This window comes from Hippocampus comes, unplaced genomic scaffold, assembly GCF_001891065.2.
Source record: "Hippocampus comes isolate QL1 unplaced genomic scaffold, H_comes_QL1_v1.1 scaffold82, whole genome shotgun sequence".
Lineage (NCBI taxonomy): Eukaryota > Metazoa > Chordata > Actinopteri > Syngnathiformes > Syngnathidae > Hippocampus > Hippocampus comes.
The window spans coordinates 1,418,973-1,438,850 of NW_017805135.1; the positions used below are offsets into that span (position 1 = coordinate 1,418,973).

The following is a 19,878-nucleotide window of genomic DNA, read 5'->3' on the forward strand; positions in this document are numbered from 1 at the left end:
CATTTTAGTCGCAATGCAGTCAGCTCTCATAAAAGCTCACAAGACAGGTTCTCGCCTGGGGCCTCATTTGTCAAACGTGCATTAACGCAGACGTGTGCATGAGGCGTAGGTACGAACATTCCAATGCATGAGATTGATCAATTTGGACTTGGGGGAGGATGTGTGGGTATTTACGCACAGCTCTGGCCATGCATGCGAACAAAATTGTGCGATAGAACTGTGGAACGACGAGAGCTCGGATTTGCACACAGTTTGCATTCGCTATCATTTCAAAAATTGAAAAGTCCCTTTTGATCATAACGGTCAATGGAGTGAGCGGAGCACATGATCTGCCTTCATTCTCATTTGGGGTTGATATTCCTTTCATGTTGTTGGATCAAAACCTCTTACATTAAAATTGGCTACATTTTCTCCAGAATTTACCGATGATTTGTATCTTATTGCTTAAAAAAAAAAAGCATTCTGAACAAAAAGTCATCCTCAGTATTTAACTGAGGCCGAACTGCACCCCAAATAGTCATTTGAACTACAGTGTGACCGCTTGGTGTGTATTAAGCGTGCGGTTTATTATTTTTTCTTTTCTCTTATCAAGACACATGGAAACTACCGTATTTTCCACACTAAAAGGCACACTGGATTATGAGGTGCACCTTCAATGAATGGCCCATTTTGTACATTTTTTCATATGTTGGCCGCACTGCATAATAAGACGTAATCTACAATGCATCCATTAGATGGAGCTCTGCAACCAACAGAACGATCAGATGTCAGTAAAACACATTTAATAAAGCAGCGACAGTTCACTTAACCAACAGCAAGTTATAACATTGCCTCGTTAACGTTGAACTCTCTTGCCGCTGCTCTATTTCCGTGTTCAACTGTGTAAACCTTAAGTTATAACACTGTGTTGTAAGCATGTCTCGAGCAAGGAGCCATTGAAATATTACTCTCATGTCCATACACAAGGCGCATCGGATTTTAAGGCGCACTGTGAGCTTTTAAGAAAATGGAAGGCTTTTCGTGCGCCTTTTAGTGCGGAAAATACGGTATTTAAAAATTGCGTAGAAGTGTTATACTTTTCCTCTAAAACATGACTAGTCTATTGATCTTGCTCTTGCTTTGCCAAAAGACTTCAGCATTTCATGATTTTTAATTTAATTTCTGAAAGCCATGTGGTGCAACCGCATCAGGCAGTGATTTCTCCTTTTTGAGCACTCATTATTTGGATGCAATTGTATAATTGGATTCAACGGTATTTGATCTCTGCATGGGAACTACACAAAAATTGATACTCGCTTGAGGGAGGAAAAGCAAAATATAATACAGATTAAGCATGTGAAAAGAGATCTGCTGTCCCGGCGTACCCCATTAAAAAAAAAAAAATGCGAACATTGTTATTTCTTAAAACGCACCAGGTCGTATGAAGTCTTTTCCCACCTGAAGGCTTCGTGTGACACGCATCTTCCATTTGACGAGGTTGCTCAGAGTTATAGCTGCGTTTAAGGCGGGATGATAACGTGCAACAACACCACCGCGCCGATGTTCGTCACACCGGTTTTCATGTGCATGCATCAAAACCATCAGAGCCGTGAGGTGTGGAAATAGAAGCCTGATATTTGATGTGGTGGAAAAGGGCATCCGGGAGGGATAAAGGGCATCTGCGCATCCCCGCGGCATACAGAAGTAGATGCTTCATTCAGTTTGAACATATTTCATCATGAGGATTCTAATAATAATTAGCAGTACTGGTCATGACAACAAGAATCATAATAATGATGAAAATAACTTTAACAATAATAATAATTAATAAATAAAATCGTGATTATTTGCATTTTTATGTTTTATTTCATGTTTTAAAGTTACTGTTTTGTACTGATGCTGTCATGATCAGTATAAAAATTGCAGACTTATTGAACGAGTTTTTCGATGAAACATTTGTTGCCACAACACCTGCTAGCTGGATTAGCCGTCGCCGCTAGTTTAAAGCTGGGAGAGCTTTGTTGCCACGGTGACAGACTGTCACCCACCTGTTGGGCGACCTCGGCGGCAAAAAAAGAGAGGGATCGAATGATGATGGTGCCGTCGCTCATGGACCACAACCAAGAAATACGTCTGCACGATGCAATCCCAAACATGCTATCACTAGCACAACTAGTACTGCTACTAATCTTACTATCATTATTACTTCTACCACTGTACTTTAATTGCTACTGCTGGTGCTATCTGAACTACTACTTGTACGACTATTTCTCCTACAAATTGGTCTGTTATCACAGTTACTTTGTACTACTCATTTTGGTGTCATCAAGGTATCACGACTGCTCATAGCTCATTTTTGAAAGTGACTTTTCATTTCCTTCCTTTGCCTTTCAATGTTCTTTAAATCTTTGTTTTTGTGCTTGAACGTCGTCAGTGTAGATTCTTGTGGTGTCTTCAAAAAGCTACTTTGGTTCTTTTTGCTTTGCCAATGCCTTCAGTTGTTCATGCTTTTAGATGTTGTGTGAAGCACATGGCGTTGACTAAGCGAATGAAATGAGCTAAAGTAACGCCTTGCCTGACTGTCACTACTACGATTTTAAATATATAGGTGAGGTGAGCCGAGACATGTTTTCATGGAGTGAAATTAGCCTGTATCGAGGCTAATTTCAACATGGCTGGAAAAACAAAACAAAAAAAAAGTGTTTTGGGGTATTTTGATGAAAGTATTAGTAGTTCCAGATGTGTGAGTACCATTTGGGAAAATGTTTGAAGCTTTCTCTTTTCGTCAGACACTTCAGTTTGTTTTAAATTGTAAAAAAAAAATTTTTAATCGATATTATGAGCTGTAATTGCTGAAAATGGAACATGAGTCAGGAAGAAGTTTCCAAGTTGCCGACACCACTTTCTATTTCATCAGCTTGCCCTCACGCTGTGTGTATTTGCCATCCGCATGCATTTTGCTTGTTTCCCTTCATTCCAAACTTTAGAGGAGTATTGATTTTGTATCGGGGCGCTTGCGTTAATCCGCATCAATGCCGCTTCCTCCACGCTCTCTCGCCGTTCCGCTGGTGCCGATACTGCGAAAGGTCACCGTTGGCATTGTTTACACGGAACCAGATGAGCCCGCGGAGGCTGACGTGTTGATGTGACAGATGGCGCTCGCACCGGATGATTCAGACGTGCGGTTGAGCGTATCAGAGGGAGCTTGGTCTCAAAGTATCCCTTCCATTGGAATCCAAAAGTGTTGAGTTGTGGTGTTTGGGGCCGGATGTAAACGCCGCATAGTACCTGACTGTACAGATCAATATTTGTTGTTGGGGAAAGCATTCTTGTTTATTTTTCAATCCCACCCTCTGTGCTATGCTGCACTGCACAGTTCAAACTGCATTTTTTTTCGAGTCACTTTATCCCCCACTGGTTTGATGTTTTTTTATGTTTAGAATACTTTGAATCGGTCTGTTTCAGTGTTTCATATTTTTTTCTTCTCTGGACTCGTGAATGGCTCAATTTTGGGATGTTCAAGGGCACATAAATGCACCATTTGTAACAACCCTGAGCTCCTTGTGAAACATTTAAAACCTTTTCAAATACATTTAAGCTCTGTGGGACCTTCAAAGGGAACTGAAGTTTTGTCATGCTGATTATTTTTTTTCTTCTTTACAGCAGTGAAAATATGGTGATTTTACATGCACAGGGCACACATAGACAAAGAACTATTTGCACTCACAATCACACCTAGGGACAGTTTAGAATGTTCCATTAACTTGCCATGCATGTTTTTGGAATGTGGAGGGCAACCGGAGTACCCGGAGAAAACCCACACAGGTATGGGGAGAACATGCAAACTCCACATAGGAATGCCGGTCGCCGGAATCGAACCCTGCACCTCTGCACTGTGAGGCGGGCGTGCTTACCGTGCCCCTTCCAAACAATAATTTATTTCTTTATATATCCTCAAGTGAGCCGAGTCAATACTCGAGTCGAATGTCAGTGGCTTTTTGATGTGGCGTTCCGTTCGTTACATGTGCAACGGTGGCGATTCTATGCGATGTCCTGCCGCACCTACTCAGGCTGCAAACCCGGGCCGCCAATGCGTCATCCACTTGGGAGTCAAGGATGCTGACAGAACATGCAAACTCATGCAGGAATGTAAGTGGGACGTGCTAACCAGTCAACCACCGTGCCGCCTTATATATATATAAATGTGTTTCTGTGTGTTGGATTTGATTTTGCGCCCTCTCATGGTTTCTGAATGCTGCAATGTGCATTCCCAGTTGTGGGAGAGCTTGAGTTTTATAAAGACACATCAATGATGAATCTGCCTTTTATGTGCACACGTGCACCCTTTGTGGCTTTGGTTCTCGCCGAAAACTCCGAGATATGGCAAGGCCACGAGAATGCGAAGGGAGGAGTGTTACTGTTACTAGTGTTAGTGCCTCAACATGGCTACTCTCGTGAAAGCAAATTTTGGACAAAAAGGGAAACAGTCCGGAGGACTTTCTACTCTGTGGACTCGCAAGTTTGCCGGGATGTGGCCATCCATCAATGGACTACTACACAGTTCGTACATGGAGTGAGTAGCTATAATAAAGCGAATTCTTGAGGGACGTTGACTGGCTGCGTCAACTTTTCAACATTGAGAAATGAATGGAGATCAGTTGGATGTGTTGGTGATTTGTATTATGGACAAAATGGCGCAGGATTTATCGCTGCTGACTTCATGAATTATTGCAGAGGAAGCGGCTCTTAATGCACACTCAAACCTCGAGGGATGCTCCGCTTCTCGACTGTCTCGCCGGGGGGTAAAGAGTCCATTCGTTCTTTTCATGTTGATTGCGATCTATTGGGCCCGCCGGCACTAACCGGTACAAGCTAAGAACGACGGCATTTTAATGTAGCGTACAACGTCACGGCTGGAGTTCAGAGAGGATCAAGTGATGCCTTTTTGTCCTGTTTGTCAGCAGATTTACGCTTCTTTACAAGTTCAGTAAGTTATGGAAAGCGGCGTGTGTTGTCAATAGGAGCGTATTTCTCTGCTAGCCACATTAAGAGTTCTGGCGACTTGGAGTTAGTCCGAAAGCTGCGCTCGCAACAGCTGCAGTCATCGTAATGGCGGCAAAGGCGAGTCAGAGTTTAACTTGTTCTTATTTCATACGTGACGGTTGTGAGATCCGTTAGAGTAGCGCAACACCGCAAGCGAGGTTGTTTGGTAACGCTGATTAACAACGGCTGGCTCACTTTGCTTTTCGACGCACCGACACCAAACAGGCGTTCAGTCATGAGCGCTGTGTGCTGATTAAATTACTTTGATTAGATTGTTTTAAATACAGAACACTAAAAAGCATGTTCCTCCCAGGTAGCCTCTTTGGACAAGCACTGGCGGCAATTAGTCGAACAGAATTCAGGAGGGGAGAAACAGCGTCCCATCAAAGTAGCAAGTCAAACGCAAGAAAAAAAAGCCTTAAATTTGAAGAGGAAGATATGGCCCTAAGCGCATATAATGTGACTTAAAACTTTAGCAAGGCATAAAATATCCATGCATCCATTATCTATCAGCCAATAGTAACACGCAAAATATCCGGCGAAATAGACTTATTATAACTATAGTCACATCAAAGTATTCACACAATAGCAGCGATAAGCATATCGTGCACCGTCCTAACTCAAGAAGCTTATTTTCCAAATCAAAATGATCATATAGTAGAAATATCTGCCTGAACAACAGGCTTGGATCAAATCATTACATTGCAATGCTTGCCACACAATTCAATATCGATTCAGTAACTTCTTAATGCCCGGCCGGCCCTGCGGGACGCCAGTTTCAACGATCAATCAACATGAATTTCAGTGGACATGTCCATCATAGCAGGACGCTCGAAAAAGTCTCAAGAACCCATGGCCCAAATTTTAAAAGGAGTCGGCCATTTTGAGCTGAAAAAAACCCCCATTTGGGCCAAATTCCATTCTTACTTTCATGAACAGCTCAGAAGCAGGTATCCTCGGCTTTTTTATTTTTTATTTTTTTTGCTTCCGCCATCTAATGTTGGCAGAGCATGGCATCAAAGTCTGAGCTGTGGAAAAAATGGCATCCAGACTCTAATCGCGAGGGGGGGAGAAGTTCCACGTATGAGATGCAGCACTTGTTTCATGGCCAAATATGGCCGGTTCCCTTGAGTATTGCCCCGGAATTAATGATGAAACAAGCATTTTTGTTTGTTTGTTTTGTCAAGATCAAGCAGAGCTCTGAGGGGAAAAAAAACGAGTAATATTCAAGTCAGCAAGAACCCTCTTTTATTAATTCTTTGCTGTGCGCACTGTATGCCGCCAGACACTCTATTATGATTATTATTATGCGCACCATTCGTATAAATGATACACTTGAAACCTAATTCAGCTGCAACCACCGGCGTCAAAGGGCCAAGCTGTTTTATTCGTGCCACTTCTTACTTGTGACATCGTTCTTGAGAAATCCTGAATGTGGACGTAACCCGAAAGAAGTGCCACGTGCAGCAGCACACTTGAGAAGCGGCAGGGCACGCAAGACTTGCTGTTAATCACTTAGCATTGTCTTCAGGTCAACACAGAAGTCGTCATTGCTTAAAATAGGGTGCGTCTGCTTTTTTTTTTTTTTTTTTAAATACGCGCTGTAACTCAGGTGTGATGTGCCGGTGTTAATTGCACCCTGATTGAATACATCTGCACAGGGAGAATCGGCGTCGACTTTAATGAAATGATAATCACTTTGACGGCATTCACTGGTTTCGCCCGGGGGTGCGACTCGCTGAGGGAACGCTTCGTTGAGCTGGAATCACACCATCAAGGCAGAGGCGATTACAATTATCCGCCAAATATTTATAATTATGCTTTCGTTTAAACAAGGGCAGCACAGGGGGAGCTTGTGGTCCTTCACACTCCGGAGTTTTGGGGTGTGTGAATGACTGTATGGGTCTTGCACGTTGTGATATGCTCCACCTCAGCCCCGACCCGGGTGTGGGTAGGTGATCTCGAAAATGGACGGATGTTTCTTTACATTTATATGATCAGTATTGAAATGTTTGTAATTTTTGACATGGTGTGTAAGTAGCTGCATAGGACACTAACTCTGTTCCTCTGTTCTTCTTCCTGATTGTAAAGTGTCCTTGAGTGTTTTGAAAGGCGCTTATAAATGAAATTATTATTATTAACTCAAAAGGCGAGAGATGAGATTGCTGATTCATCTGCATTTGAGTGTTGTCACCTTGGCCGAGTTTCTCCACTACCGTGCACTTAGCAACTCATTAAACGTTCATCTTTAGCAAAACGCATCCTGCGGATTATTCAAGCATCCGCGCAAAACCTTGACTCGCTGACAATTCACCGCCTGGACAGCGAAGGACTCAATAGTGCAGAGTTGAGCTCAGCTCAATTGTACTTCATTATTCTTATTATTTTCTAATTTAGTGACACAAAGGCCATCAACTACTGGCGAAAAGAATCGTCGCGTTAATCATGAGCCAAACGTAGCGGATATGGCTGTGCTTTACCGAGCGGCGTGCCGTGGACTTTTTCGCCTGCGGTTTATTTGTGTTTGTTCCATTTATTTCTCTTGGGCAAGATAGAAGTCCGTCCTGATTAATTGTCAGGTAGATGACATGTTGTGCATGTGCCTACGCATGACTCAGGGTGCCATAGACTTTTTTTTTAAACTGTGGATTATTTCTCCTCTCCATGTTTCAAATGTGCAAGGTGGCACACGAGGGACACGTATGACTCTGATGGCGGTGATTATGAAAAACTGGCAAAAGGATGTTGAATGACTTGTCCAAGTGCCTGAGCTTGCAGTGCTTGCATGGCTTTTATGTCCCCCGAAATGTATTTTTGAGGCTGATTTAAAAAATATCTTTACTTTTTTTTCCTTGCACATTAGATGTTTTGAGATATTTTCATTTCCTGAGCAGGCACTATGCCTTGTAATTTGTTGCTGAATCGAACTTCAACCATTCATAAATATTACTATATCACTATTATGATATTACATGTTATTGTTATTATATTCCTATTAATATGACGAGAACCTGGAAACAAGGGGAGATTCAGAACTGGCGCAAAAAAAATAAAAGAATCTAGAAAAGTTAACTTGATTTCAAAAAAATATTCTTGGCCACTACCATTCAAACCGCTTCAAATGTAATAATTATTTTTATTGTTCATGTTCTTGCTAGATCTGCTTTTTAACAACTACTTTCTCTCTTTCTCTTTCTCTGTCTCTGTCTCTCTCTCTCTCTCTCTCTCATTTTAACTGCAGACAGACCGGCATCATTGTTATTGCTATTAAAAGAAATCTATTATGCCTCTCTTGTTTTCAGATATAGCCACAAAACAACATACAAGCCCCCCCCAAAAATCATGCCCATCTCGACAGATGTCCACCCAAAACGGTGTTGCCAAATGATGTTGGACCTGAGATCCAGGTACTTCGGGGTGAAACTGATTAGATTTCTAGAAGCATCTAAAGTATGACAGTGCTTTTTTTTTCTAGGTTAAAAACTGTCAGGTTAGGCCTTTGATCACCAAGACAGCGCCACCGTTCAAGACCTATCAAGGCCGCTTTGAACATGAGCCGGCGCCTCGCTCGTCCTACTCACCAGCATGTTGTCATTAATTAATAAAGCATGCCTGAAGTGGCTTTCATCTCTTTTATTAGTCTGGCGCCGTTACTTCCACCGACGCTGGGAATGGGGTGGTCATGGAAATCATCGCGGTGTGCTGCATCGGAGGGGGCGGACGTTTATGGCTATTAGGTCTCTGAGTAGTAGCCACTGCATTATTTTATTTACGTTATTTTATCCTTCTCAAACTGACTGTTGCCACTATTGATGGAAACAATGATACACGTGTATCCGAGCTGTTGCGGGGCACAGTGGGCACGGTCACGTTGCTGCTATAGTCTGGGTGCTCCGAAGCTGTCGGCCTTCGAATGAGACAGACCTAATTATTTAGCACGGATGTAGTGCTAACACATACAGCATCCATATCAAACTTGCACTAACATTTAACTTTCATATCAAGGCGGGGACCTCAAATTAGCGTCTTGTGGGCTGCATTTGGCCCGTGGGCCGCGTGTTTGAGACCATTGAAGTACAGAGTCCCAAAAAGATTTAAAAAAGGGTTTAAAAAAGAGTGTTGGACTCGTGGACCCAGGGAGTGCTACATGAATAAATTACATGACTTGCTCCGATGCTGGGGGCCCCATTGGAACACTTTCAAATGAATTCTACGCTTATTTTTAATCATTATAAACGTGACCTTTCCCTTTGTAACCCTGACCTCTCCATCACATCGATTACATGAGAGGAATAGTTCTCCCATCGCGTATTAACTAACTGCCGATCGCGAATGGCAACGAACTGTGATTGCGATGCAGCAAACATAAAGCCCTACGGCCCCAAGACAAAGCAGACAAACAAAGCAAGCGAGCATGATTGAATCTAGAAAAGCGGACACAAACGTAGCGGTCAAAATCACTCACTGCAGTGGAGCCATGTTGGCAACGAAGGGAGTGATTTTCAAATGAAACAAATTGCGATGCCGCTTTTTATACATCGAGTGAATGGTCACCTGTCGGTGGCAGCCACGCCCCTCTTAAAGCCCCAGGTAAATCCAACACAGGCTCATTTTCATATTCATCGCACGAAAACAGCCAGTGTTTCCAGCTGGAAGAACATTTCAAGGCCTCGACTTTTGTTTATTTAGGTGGATGGGGGGAAGATACTTTTTTTTTTTTTTTTCGGGCAGTGGGGGGTGATAAGCCGCTCGAATTTGTCCCAGTTCATGGATTATTGCTCACAAATTAAATAGACTAAGAGGTTTTTATTATGCCAGTTTAGACAAATACGGTTTGCCAGTTGGAGCAGAGAGAAGCTGCTTGTGCTCAGCTCAGAAGGATGAAAATATTTTTCCCGAGCGTGAGTGATTGTTTTGCAAAGCTCAAATTGTGCCGCACCTGCAAGAGATTTACAGCAACAACACAAAAGTGCACCGTGGCACCGCAGGATGTGTGATGAACCTTTGCCTAATTATTGCACCATATGCAAGGCAAGTAGTGCGTTGCAGACAATCAGGGAAATAATGATGAAAAACAAGATAAAATGAGAAGAGAAAAATCCAAACGGAAAGAAACAAACAAAACAAATTTTGCTCTTCGCAGTCGCTATCCTTCACAAATAGTGTGGTACTATTTGGTTGTAATATCACTAATCACCACTGGATGGCGGAGATGGCTATTGGCCAACACTGCAACATTAGCAGTCCTAATAATTTTTTGCGGAGTTGCGGGACAAACATAGTACCTCAATAATATTAAAGTTTTGTGTGAGTTGATTTTTGTGGAAAAAGGCACAAAATGAGTTCTTGCCCTAAATGCTTTGATTTTTCAGCAGTTTTGTGCCATCCTAAAGGGTAATTTTAATGCAAGGGAGCACTTCGCATTTGGAAAACACACACACACACACACACACACACACACACACACACATGCGCACGCACGCCTCAAAATGTGGTTTTGTTGTTTGCTTCAATTCCTTTTAAATGGTATTATTTAAATATTTAATGAGTTTGCACTTGCATTTTGTGTTGCATGACCAAAAATAGTCATATCTGTAGATGCCATTATTTTAAATAAAAAAATTGGTCTCTCTGTTACGCTAATTCTGCTTTTTTTTGTCCCCCCCCCCCCTTTACCCCCCCGCAACACACACATACACCCTTGCTGCAGAATCATGCTGGGGAAGAAGTGGAAGATGACACTGGACTTCCAGTGTGGACGGAGGAGGAGGTTGCACTGGTTTTTCTTGTTCCTCCTGCTCTTCGCTGCCGGAGGACTGCTTCTCTTCCTCCAGCATCTGGACCCGTCGGAGAAGGTGCCCCAACGACCTGGTGAGTTTTCCCCGCTCAATGCAAAAAAATAAAAATAAGAAGGCTGGCAGCTGTTTGTCTTACATGCCCCACAAAACCTCAGATGCCAATCACTGCTCCATTCAACATTTGCTTGAGCGGAGAAAAGAAAACTACACTAAACAAAGAGACATTCTAATAATCCCACAAACATACATGACTAAATGGATACATAATGTGATGATTTCTCAATAGTAAATGAGGAGATAAAAAGCATTTACTGTATATCGCCACTTAAAGAGTTGTCTACATTCAAAATGCACAAAAAACAATGCTAGAAATAATAGCATTTTAATAAATATGAATGCACAGACAAAAATATGGATGCCATATTTTAATGTCATTTTAAAAACTCACATATCATAATGACGGGCAATTATCGCCCAATTTCATGGAGTGTAAAGAACAACAAAATATATTTAAAAAATCTGAGAAAAAAAAATGAATCTAGGGCATTCTATAAAAATCCATTAATCTTCAAAACGAAACGGCACATTCCAATCATAACATTGCTTTTGTGGTATTGTATAATTTTGTCTGACAAAATGAATGCACACATGCAAACATTTGGCAGAGCTAAGTATACCCTCTATGAGGGGGAGCCATGCATTAATTAGCAGGGGAGACACTAAAAGTAAAAACACTCGCACATACGCGCGCACACAAACAAGGACGCGTTTGCATACTCAGTTTTTTTTTTTTTTGTTGGGTTTTTTATTTTTTTTAATATGGCCTGCTTGCTAAATCTGTCACTTTTTAACGTCGCATCTGGGGTGTCTCAGAGGTGAGAGTTACCATGGAAATGGAGGGAGTTCATACATGTCAAGCCTTTGTGCTCATGTATGGATACCAAGTGTGGATAGTCTTCGGATTTTGAAGCAACGGTGATGGAAATCTTGTGCTCTTGTAACCATGGAAGCAGTGACCTAACGTTGATGACATAGTTCAATACATTTACCGTATTTTCCGCACTATAAGGCAAAGTTTAAGGCGCACCTTCAATGAATGGCCTATTTTAAAACTGTTTTCATAGATAGGGCGCACCGCATTATAATGCGGATAGAATAGAAGCTACAGTAGTGGCTGCTCTTGTGTTATGCATCCACTAGATGGAGCTGCGCTAAAGGGAATACAATACAATACAATAAAGCTTTATTTAAATAGCGCTTTCACAACTGCTGCAGTTGTAACAAAGAGCCTGACAGAACATTTAAAATACTACGTCCACGAAATCAGAATATTGATACATATATAAGGCGCATCGGATTATCAGGCGCACTTTCGGGCTTTTGAGAAAATCGAATGCTTTTAGGTGCACTTTATAGGATGGAAAATACGGTGTGTGTGTGTGTGTGTGTGTGTGTGTGTGTGCGTGCGTGCGTGCGTGTGTATATATAAAAGGATTGTTAAAAAAATTATATATATATATACATATATGTGTGTGTGTGTGTGTAAATTCTGATGAAGTAGCACAGCAGATGCCCGAGCACCCAAAAAAAAAAAAAAAAATCTGCCTCCATGGCGAGTCGCGGCGCATCGAACAGCGCGCAGTCGTGTGTCGACAGCGCACCAACTCATTATCAATAACTGAGCACTGTCATACTCTCCCACTCTGGACGAGAGCCACTCAGCCAAAGTGGAATCTCCGCGCCACTAATACGCCTGTGATGTAGGAAAAAAAAAGTAGAACATCGGTTCTACTTGTTGTGAAATAAAACACACACATACAAGGACATAGACAGACACGGGTTATGTCAGAAATATGACAGCCGTTGCGAACATGAGGCCCACTTGAGCTTGTGAGCAAATGACTCTGTAGAAGAGCGAGGAGGATGCTGTGAGAGATCATTGTCATGCCAGCAGAGTTCCAGCCTTCCATTCATTTTCTATGGGTGACTTTGGGCCAGAGGCGGAGTAAACCAGTACTGAGCACACGCCAATCCTAGGGCACATTGAGATAAGCAAGCATTCGCGCTGACATTCATACCGATATGGACAATTTAGACTCCTCTTAGATGAACCTAAAATGTTTATTTTTTTTGGAATGTGTGAGGAAGCCGCAGTCCAGAGAGACAGAGAGAGCTCACAACCATGGGAAGAACAAGTAAAATCCACTCGGAAAGGCCAGAGCCCAGATTTTGACGCTGCACCTCAGGACTGTGAGGCAAACATGCTCAGTACAAACCCACGGTGCTTCCAAATGCAGCGCCATTTTGTTTTGTTTCATTTCTTTGCTATAAGGTATCATTCTCCTGTCTGCTATACGGATACCCGAAGTTCCTATTTGATGGGAAAATGGCTGCTTCAAAGCAAAATGGCAGACTTCCCGTGTCTAATGGCTGCTTGAATGTGATTTTTTTTTTCAGTAATTAATGTATTTAATTATTTGGTTTTGTGGGTCAACTCATCAAAGAAATGTCTGCCCTTCTATGTTGCTAAAGAAAATTAGCACGAGAGAGTAAATTCTCAAACCCCCACCCCAAAAAAACATTTCAATGGGAGCACCAAATGTTCTGCTAAAGGTGCTGAGTCTTCAAACTTCGCCTGCAACGCTTTCACCACACACAATGATGAAAACTCACCATTGAATCATGTCGGTCAATATTGATAGCAATCATAATAAATATGTAGGACGACTTTTTTTTTTTTTTATGGACCCTTCAAAATGCCCAAAATGACTGTGAAAGAGTCGCTTCAACCAAAGTGGCAGACTTCTTGTGTGTCTTTCGGTATGGCTTCGTCAGACACTATTGGACATCCAAACCAAATTTTACGCTACTTCAGTGGCTGCATTTTCACAAAAAGGTGCTGCATGGCCCATTTTAGTTACTGTGAGTCATTGTATGTTTAGATGCAACTTTTGATTGTTGGACAATGCTGCAAAGTCAGCTTTCTTTGCACGCCTACCGCAGGGACCACATGTTTTTTGGGTGGGGTGATTCCTTCCGGCGTATGATTTGATGTGTGTGTGTGTGTGTGTGTGTGTGTGTGTGTGTGTGTGTGTGTGTGTGTGTGTGTGTGTGTGTGTGTGTGTGTGTGTGTGTGTGTGTGGTGCAGCACAGGCAAAACCAAGCAGCTACAAGCAAATGACATAAATATGGACTTTATCAGGTGCACGTTTATACAATCACGACAACAAGAAGGTCAACATATTTTGTTTTGCTGACACCAGTGCATACAAATGACTTCTCTACTAATTATTTGTTGAGCACTGAGCTCACAGTTTGACCAGGAAACTAGGAAACTGTAGGTTAAGATTCAATACCCAGTGGGTAAAACAGAGCTACTTTCCCTAGCAACCAGAAGACATAGCCAAGGTTTGCTGATACTGTCAAGCGAGTGAACTTCGCTTAGGTTCCTTTACGTCCGCAATAAGGGTGTTTAAACATTGGTAAGATTCGGTTAAAATACATTCAAGACTCACGGTGACACAAAGTGAGAAAAAGTTTCGTTTACGCCAAGGCAACAAGCGATTTAAAAAGTAGCAAAGGTTTGTTTTCATTCCCTACCATTCAGTAAAATGTTGCTAGGTTTCATATATCTTTCCCGGAAATGAGTGAAACAACGCCAAGGCTATGTTCCGTTGGCAACAAGTGAGTAAAGCATCGCTTTGGACTGTTGACGCAATATTTTGTCACGTTTCGTTTGTCCTTTGAACGAGTAAGTAAAACGCAGCCAAGATTCTTTCCCGCTGGCGACAAGCGAGTAAAACGCAGCCGAGGTTTTGTTCACGCTCTGAAAAAGCGATTCATAATTGTCATCTTTGCTTTCTTCAACTTTTGGTAGAACATGACATTTATACGATCATAGATCAGTTTCCCATTTTGTGCTTGAGTTTTTTTTTTTCCCTTGTCTTCCCAGTCTGCTTGATGAGTTTTTGTCTAAATTCAATGTCGCTCTGCATGATCAGCCCATCTTCTCTCGGATTAAATCAATCAGCTCTTTTCAACCGCATATCTTGTAGCTGAGCATCATTGCTTAATTGTGAATTTGTGTTCTCGCTTTAAGGGGGAGGGGGGGGGGAATGTGTCAAGCTTATTGGTTCAGATTTGTTGTTTGTCTCCATGCCTTAGCCTCACTCTCAATTTTTTTTCAACGCAGGCTCATTCCTGCAACGGTGTTTTTTTTTTTCGTCTCCGATCTTGCTTGACCATTGAAAATAAGTGTAGAGTTGTCTGAATGATTCATGAGAGCGTGTACGCATGTATAGAGAGGAAGTCCGCACTCTCTCTGAAGCGTGAGGAGCGAACGTTTGCCCGGAGCCATCGTGATGTCGCTTGGCGCCCGACGGGAGCTCATGTCTAATAGAGCCGAGTTAAAATACATCGGGTGTCGGCTTTCATCTGCCCCTCACCAAGCTCCTCCTCCTCATCATCATCATCATCATTGCCCACCTCATCATCTGTGCTCCGCAACTTGTAATGGGCTTCGAAAGAGCCCTGGTTAACTTCCTTCCTTTTACATTAGGTCCAGAATTACAAATGATGACTCCATTTGAATGCAGAAGGTACCGTATGAAGAGTAAAATGTACCAATAGTTGAGTTGGACTTTTTTTTTTGGGGGGGGGAGGAAGGATTTTTCAAGGCTTAAAAGATGTCACAGACACCAGACATGAAGATTTAACAGTTGCTTTGTGAGTCTGCAGAGATGGCCAAAGTGGAAAAATAGTCACGGCAAATCCCGATATAGGTGCAGAACATTTAAAGTGCCCATTTTTTACTTCCTACAAAGAGTGTTGTGATGCTTTTCCAAGTCAACGCCAGCGCCATTGAAAAAAAAAAAGTCATATAATAAAGCAGCTGTTAGAAAATAAAGCACCCATCTACCTCTGTTGTGTAGCTCCACGGGCATAGTGTTGACCACTCTGAAGTAAAATGTCATCCCTTTGCCACGGGTCTTCTAATCCCTTAAGCCTGCATAGTCCAATTTATCCATTTCATAATGTAATTAAATTGTGCTGATGACCCTTAGACCATACGGGTTTGTATTTGAATGCGTTCCAACTGTGCATTTTCACTGGGGGAGAAGAAGATCCCACTCTTTCAAGTATGTGCAAAGGTACCGGTACTTTAATAAAGCCTGTTTTTGTGTTGTGCTAGCACTGTCCTATTCCTATTCCCTTCTGAGCGGGAAGATCATTGGAAAGCAATATCGGGCTAGCCAAGTCCATCACAAACCCCTTAAATACAATTTTTTCTCCCAAAACAAAGAAATGGGGAACTGGAGGTGGGGAGGATTCATGTCTCCAAGGAGTTTACAAGCTTTCTCCTGGAGAATGTTAAAGCATCCCGCTCAGCCTTTCAATCACATGTCATCTGTGGGTGCGGATGTATGCCAGGAATGATTACAGCAGCCTTTATTTCATAAAGAGGAAACCTGAGAGCTTTTGGGATTGCCTGAAATGCAGAAAAAAAAAAGAAAAGCGGGCTATTTCCCCACCTCCATCTGTGGGTATCAGGTGCCTGCATCGCTGTCTCTCCGGCTTCTCGCAGACCCGGGTCATGTCAATCGGATTTAGAATGTGGAGTCTGCATCGAGGCAAGCGCCAGGTCTCGTGGTTTTTCCATTAACGCTAATGCCCACAGCTCTGCCACCGGAGCTTTGCGGGCGTAATCTCATTTTCCCTCGCTGCCATCTTATACTGCTCACCAATGACTTCCATATGCCAGTCATGCAATTACATTTGTCATTTTTCCGTGACTCTAAGTGCTCACTGGGCTATAAAAAAAGAAAAAAAAATCTAGAAATGCATGGACATAGACAACTCCAATGTATCCTCCCCCAGGATCACTATATTTAGATATAGCATAAAAATAACAAGGTCCATATTCGATTTTGATTTGCTGGGAGTAAATGTTGCAATAGTCACATCAGAGACATGGAGATGTTTTTCCTGATGTTTACCTCACACCAACCAAGGATTTTTCGCGCTCAATGACAGTGTCATCACTGATTATCAGCAAGTCTATTACAATACCAGAAAAGGCACAAAAGTCTGAAGGACACCGTAGCTTAGCAAGGAGGTGACACAATAGACCTTATACAACATGATGGAGAACATTTTTTTTTTTGAAGGCCACCAATTAGAAGCGGCATCCTACACATGGCCACATCACACTAACCAATCTGCGCCACTCTTTCACCCAACCTCACAAAGTCCTTGCTTGCTTTCCTGACTATTTGCGAATGCTAGGCACTTAGCTAACTTGCTCTGCACTCCACTGGCAGCAGCTATGAGCAGTGCGTTGTGGTCCCTAAACTAATCCTCAACTTCGTGGCGGGAAAATAAGCTGCACTTCAAGTGACGCTATCACTCAAGGCCAACTCGGAGTTGCCAAAGCTTTCAACGAGAGAGAGAACATGAGAAGCTAATGCTAATCGCTAAACCTTTGTGAAATGCAGAGTCTCAAAAGACCAGATTAAGTGATTCGGTCCACTCTACCCTTTGCTGATAAGTCTGGCTAGAACCGCATTAGGCCGGAGACCAACCAGCCATAAACAGCAAATTAGTATTATAATGAAAAAAAATCTAAAAATAAAATGAGACAACAGCTACATATTAAGCACATGCTCAAAACCCGGATATGAATAGCTAGGTTATGGCTAACGTCGAGGAGCTTGATGTCAAAAGTATCTTAAATATTTACAATATCAGCAATGTTTGCATTTACTTGCACAATTTTGCAGTGCAGCGTATTGAGTCTTTAGATCCACTTTATATCTCAAAATTACTCTTATTATTCTTTTCATCAATATAGCTTTGCTAAGGGACTACGTGTTTTGTATTTGTTAAAGTTTGTGTTGACATAAAATGCTAAATTTGAATGGAAAGAAGCAGAGAGAAGAATAAATATCAAAGTTTCTGACCCTTTTCAAAAGAAATAGTTACCTTTCACATTGAAATAATCCATTCAGCGATGCTTCCACAATGTTTTTTACACTTGTGTACTCACCATTACTGTGAAGGAATTCCATTTTTCAAGGCATAGCACTAAGCCCTCGGTCTCTGTTTTGAAGCAGTTAAGAAAAATATTCTCATGTAATCTTTCATTGATGCACAAAGATCATTAGTACAAAATGTGAAACATTTTTGGTGAAAAAAAATGCATGTTTAGATAAATTATTACACATACTTGCATATTTATACAGGCATGAGAGCAAGCAGTCAGTCTTGCTTTATCAGATCATTTCTTGAAACCTTGAAAAAGGACTGCCTCCCTCACACTGCCTCTTTCGTGTACTTGCATTTGTAGATGAACAGCTTTTAACGTTTTGATGGTATGATGTAATTTTCTGTCACGTTTGCAAATGTTGCTGTACAAAGTGAATATTGCAGTGAAGCTTGACGTGCAGAAAATTGTGAATTGAATCAAAATCGCAATATCCGCCCAGGAAATTTGCAATTCAATCTTTCCCCGCATTTACATTTACCGTCTACCTAGTAGTCCTGTCAGAACACGTGAAGAGCTGCAGCTTTTTGCCTCCCGTTCCGGATGATGCATTCCTTTGCCAAAAGAGAAAGTTGCTTCCACAGTCTCAAGTTTAGATGAGTCAAGATGAAGGCCGAGAGCCGCAACAAAGTCTTGATGTCTTGCATTGGTATAAATGTTGGTTCTCTGTCCATTGCAGCCACCGTGCGAATCTCCACTCGATCAAATTTAAATCAGCTGCTGGCCTACAGACGCTTAATAAAAACATAAAACAACCTACGTGGTAACTCTGCATGCCTTGTTCCAAACATTGAAACAAATTTCACATCTTGCCAAAAGCACATCAGGAACCAGGGCATCTGTTAATCAGAAGCTGAACCGGGCTGTTTGTTTTACCGAGTGGCATAGAGCTTTCCTGTCCCTGAACTAATATGTAAGTCGGAGTCCTGCCAAATGCAGGCCGCTCGCCTTTCGGCCTGCTGACCAGAGGCTGAGCTGCACTGTAATCGGTTACTTGGTTTCACTTCTTATCTAACATAGCCATGACCTGCCTAATTCATCGGACATCAAAATGATTACGCTTGGAATGATACGATGATTTCAAAGGAACACTGTACGGTATGTCCAGTAAAACTATGTGTGTAACTGGGGGTTAAGAAGTCTGCTCCACTGTAAAACTGTTCCTTAGTATGTCAATTTTTTGGTACAAGAAGTCCAAGGTGTACTTTTATGCGTTTCATAAGTGTCTTTATTTAAAATTCTTTGCCTTGTGTAACTGATGAGCTTGTAGTGTCAGGGGACGAGAATGGCAGTTGAAAGGAAATAAAAAAGGAATAAACAAGGAATATATTATGCATTCCTGTTGTATATTTTATTCATTAATGTCTCCATTTTAAGAATAACTCTTTCTACAAATGAACCTGCTGTCACTGTCGCTGGCGGGTGTCCGGCGAGACAGCGGCGCATCAGTTGATGTCACAGTAGCGGAAGACTGAAAATTTGAACTAAGCAGAACTGGAGTTTAAGAAGGATTGCAAAATGGGATTTGTCGCCCACGAAGCGGCCCAGCAATCCCACTTTGTGCTTTTAAAAAGGGGGGCTTTTCAGTTAGCCTTTTTCCATGACGCCACACTCAGTAACATTCGAAACGAAAAGGAAATAAACCTGGAGATCCAACAGCATGAGGCTGACTTTATTTTCAATGAAAAATATCTTTCAAGACCCCAATCATGAATGTCACCAATCGTTTCCGGTCATCGAGGCTCTGCGGGCTCATCGTGTGCACGGGCGAGCATTTATCCTCATAGAATTACACGTCCGATAAATATAAAGGGGAAATAAATGAAAGCCGCAGTTCCATTCAGAGTCAAAACGAATTAAGGTCTACAATTTAAAATGCCTTTCTTATCTGTTTACTTTTTAATAACGTATGTGCCATTCAAAAGCAAACGAACAACGGTGTTAGCCTACTGTGCTTTCGCAGCTTTTCGCCAGTTACCCAAAACATTGAAGAACTATTCTCCGTAGCCTCCAATT

The 19,878-nt window shown here is 42.0% G+C and overlaps 1 protein-coding gene across 2 annotated transcripts in view; it reads left to right on the top strand.

Moving 5' to 3' along the window:
* Positions 1 to 19,878, top strand: part of chst8 (carbohydrate (N-acetylgalactosamine 4-0) sulfotransferase 8) — a 142,861-nt gene that overhangs the window by 16,840 nt on the left and 106,143 nt on the right. Inside the window, exons 1-2 of one of the 2 annotated variants that reach the window (XM_019866780.1) lie at positions 4,466 to 4,552; positions 10,733 to 10,893. In XM_019866780.1, the coding sequence (XP_019722339.1) occupies positions 4,509 to 4,552; positions 10,733 to 10,893 (205 nt within the window). In that variant the 5' untranslated portion in view covers positions 4,466 to 4,508. Of the gene's footprint in view, positions 1 to 4,465; positions 4,553 to 10,732; positions 10,894 to 19,878 lie in introns of those variants that run through there. The other variant, XM_019866782.1, reaches the window with a different exon arrangement.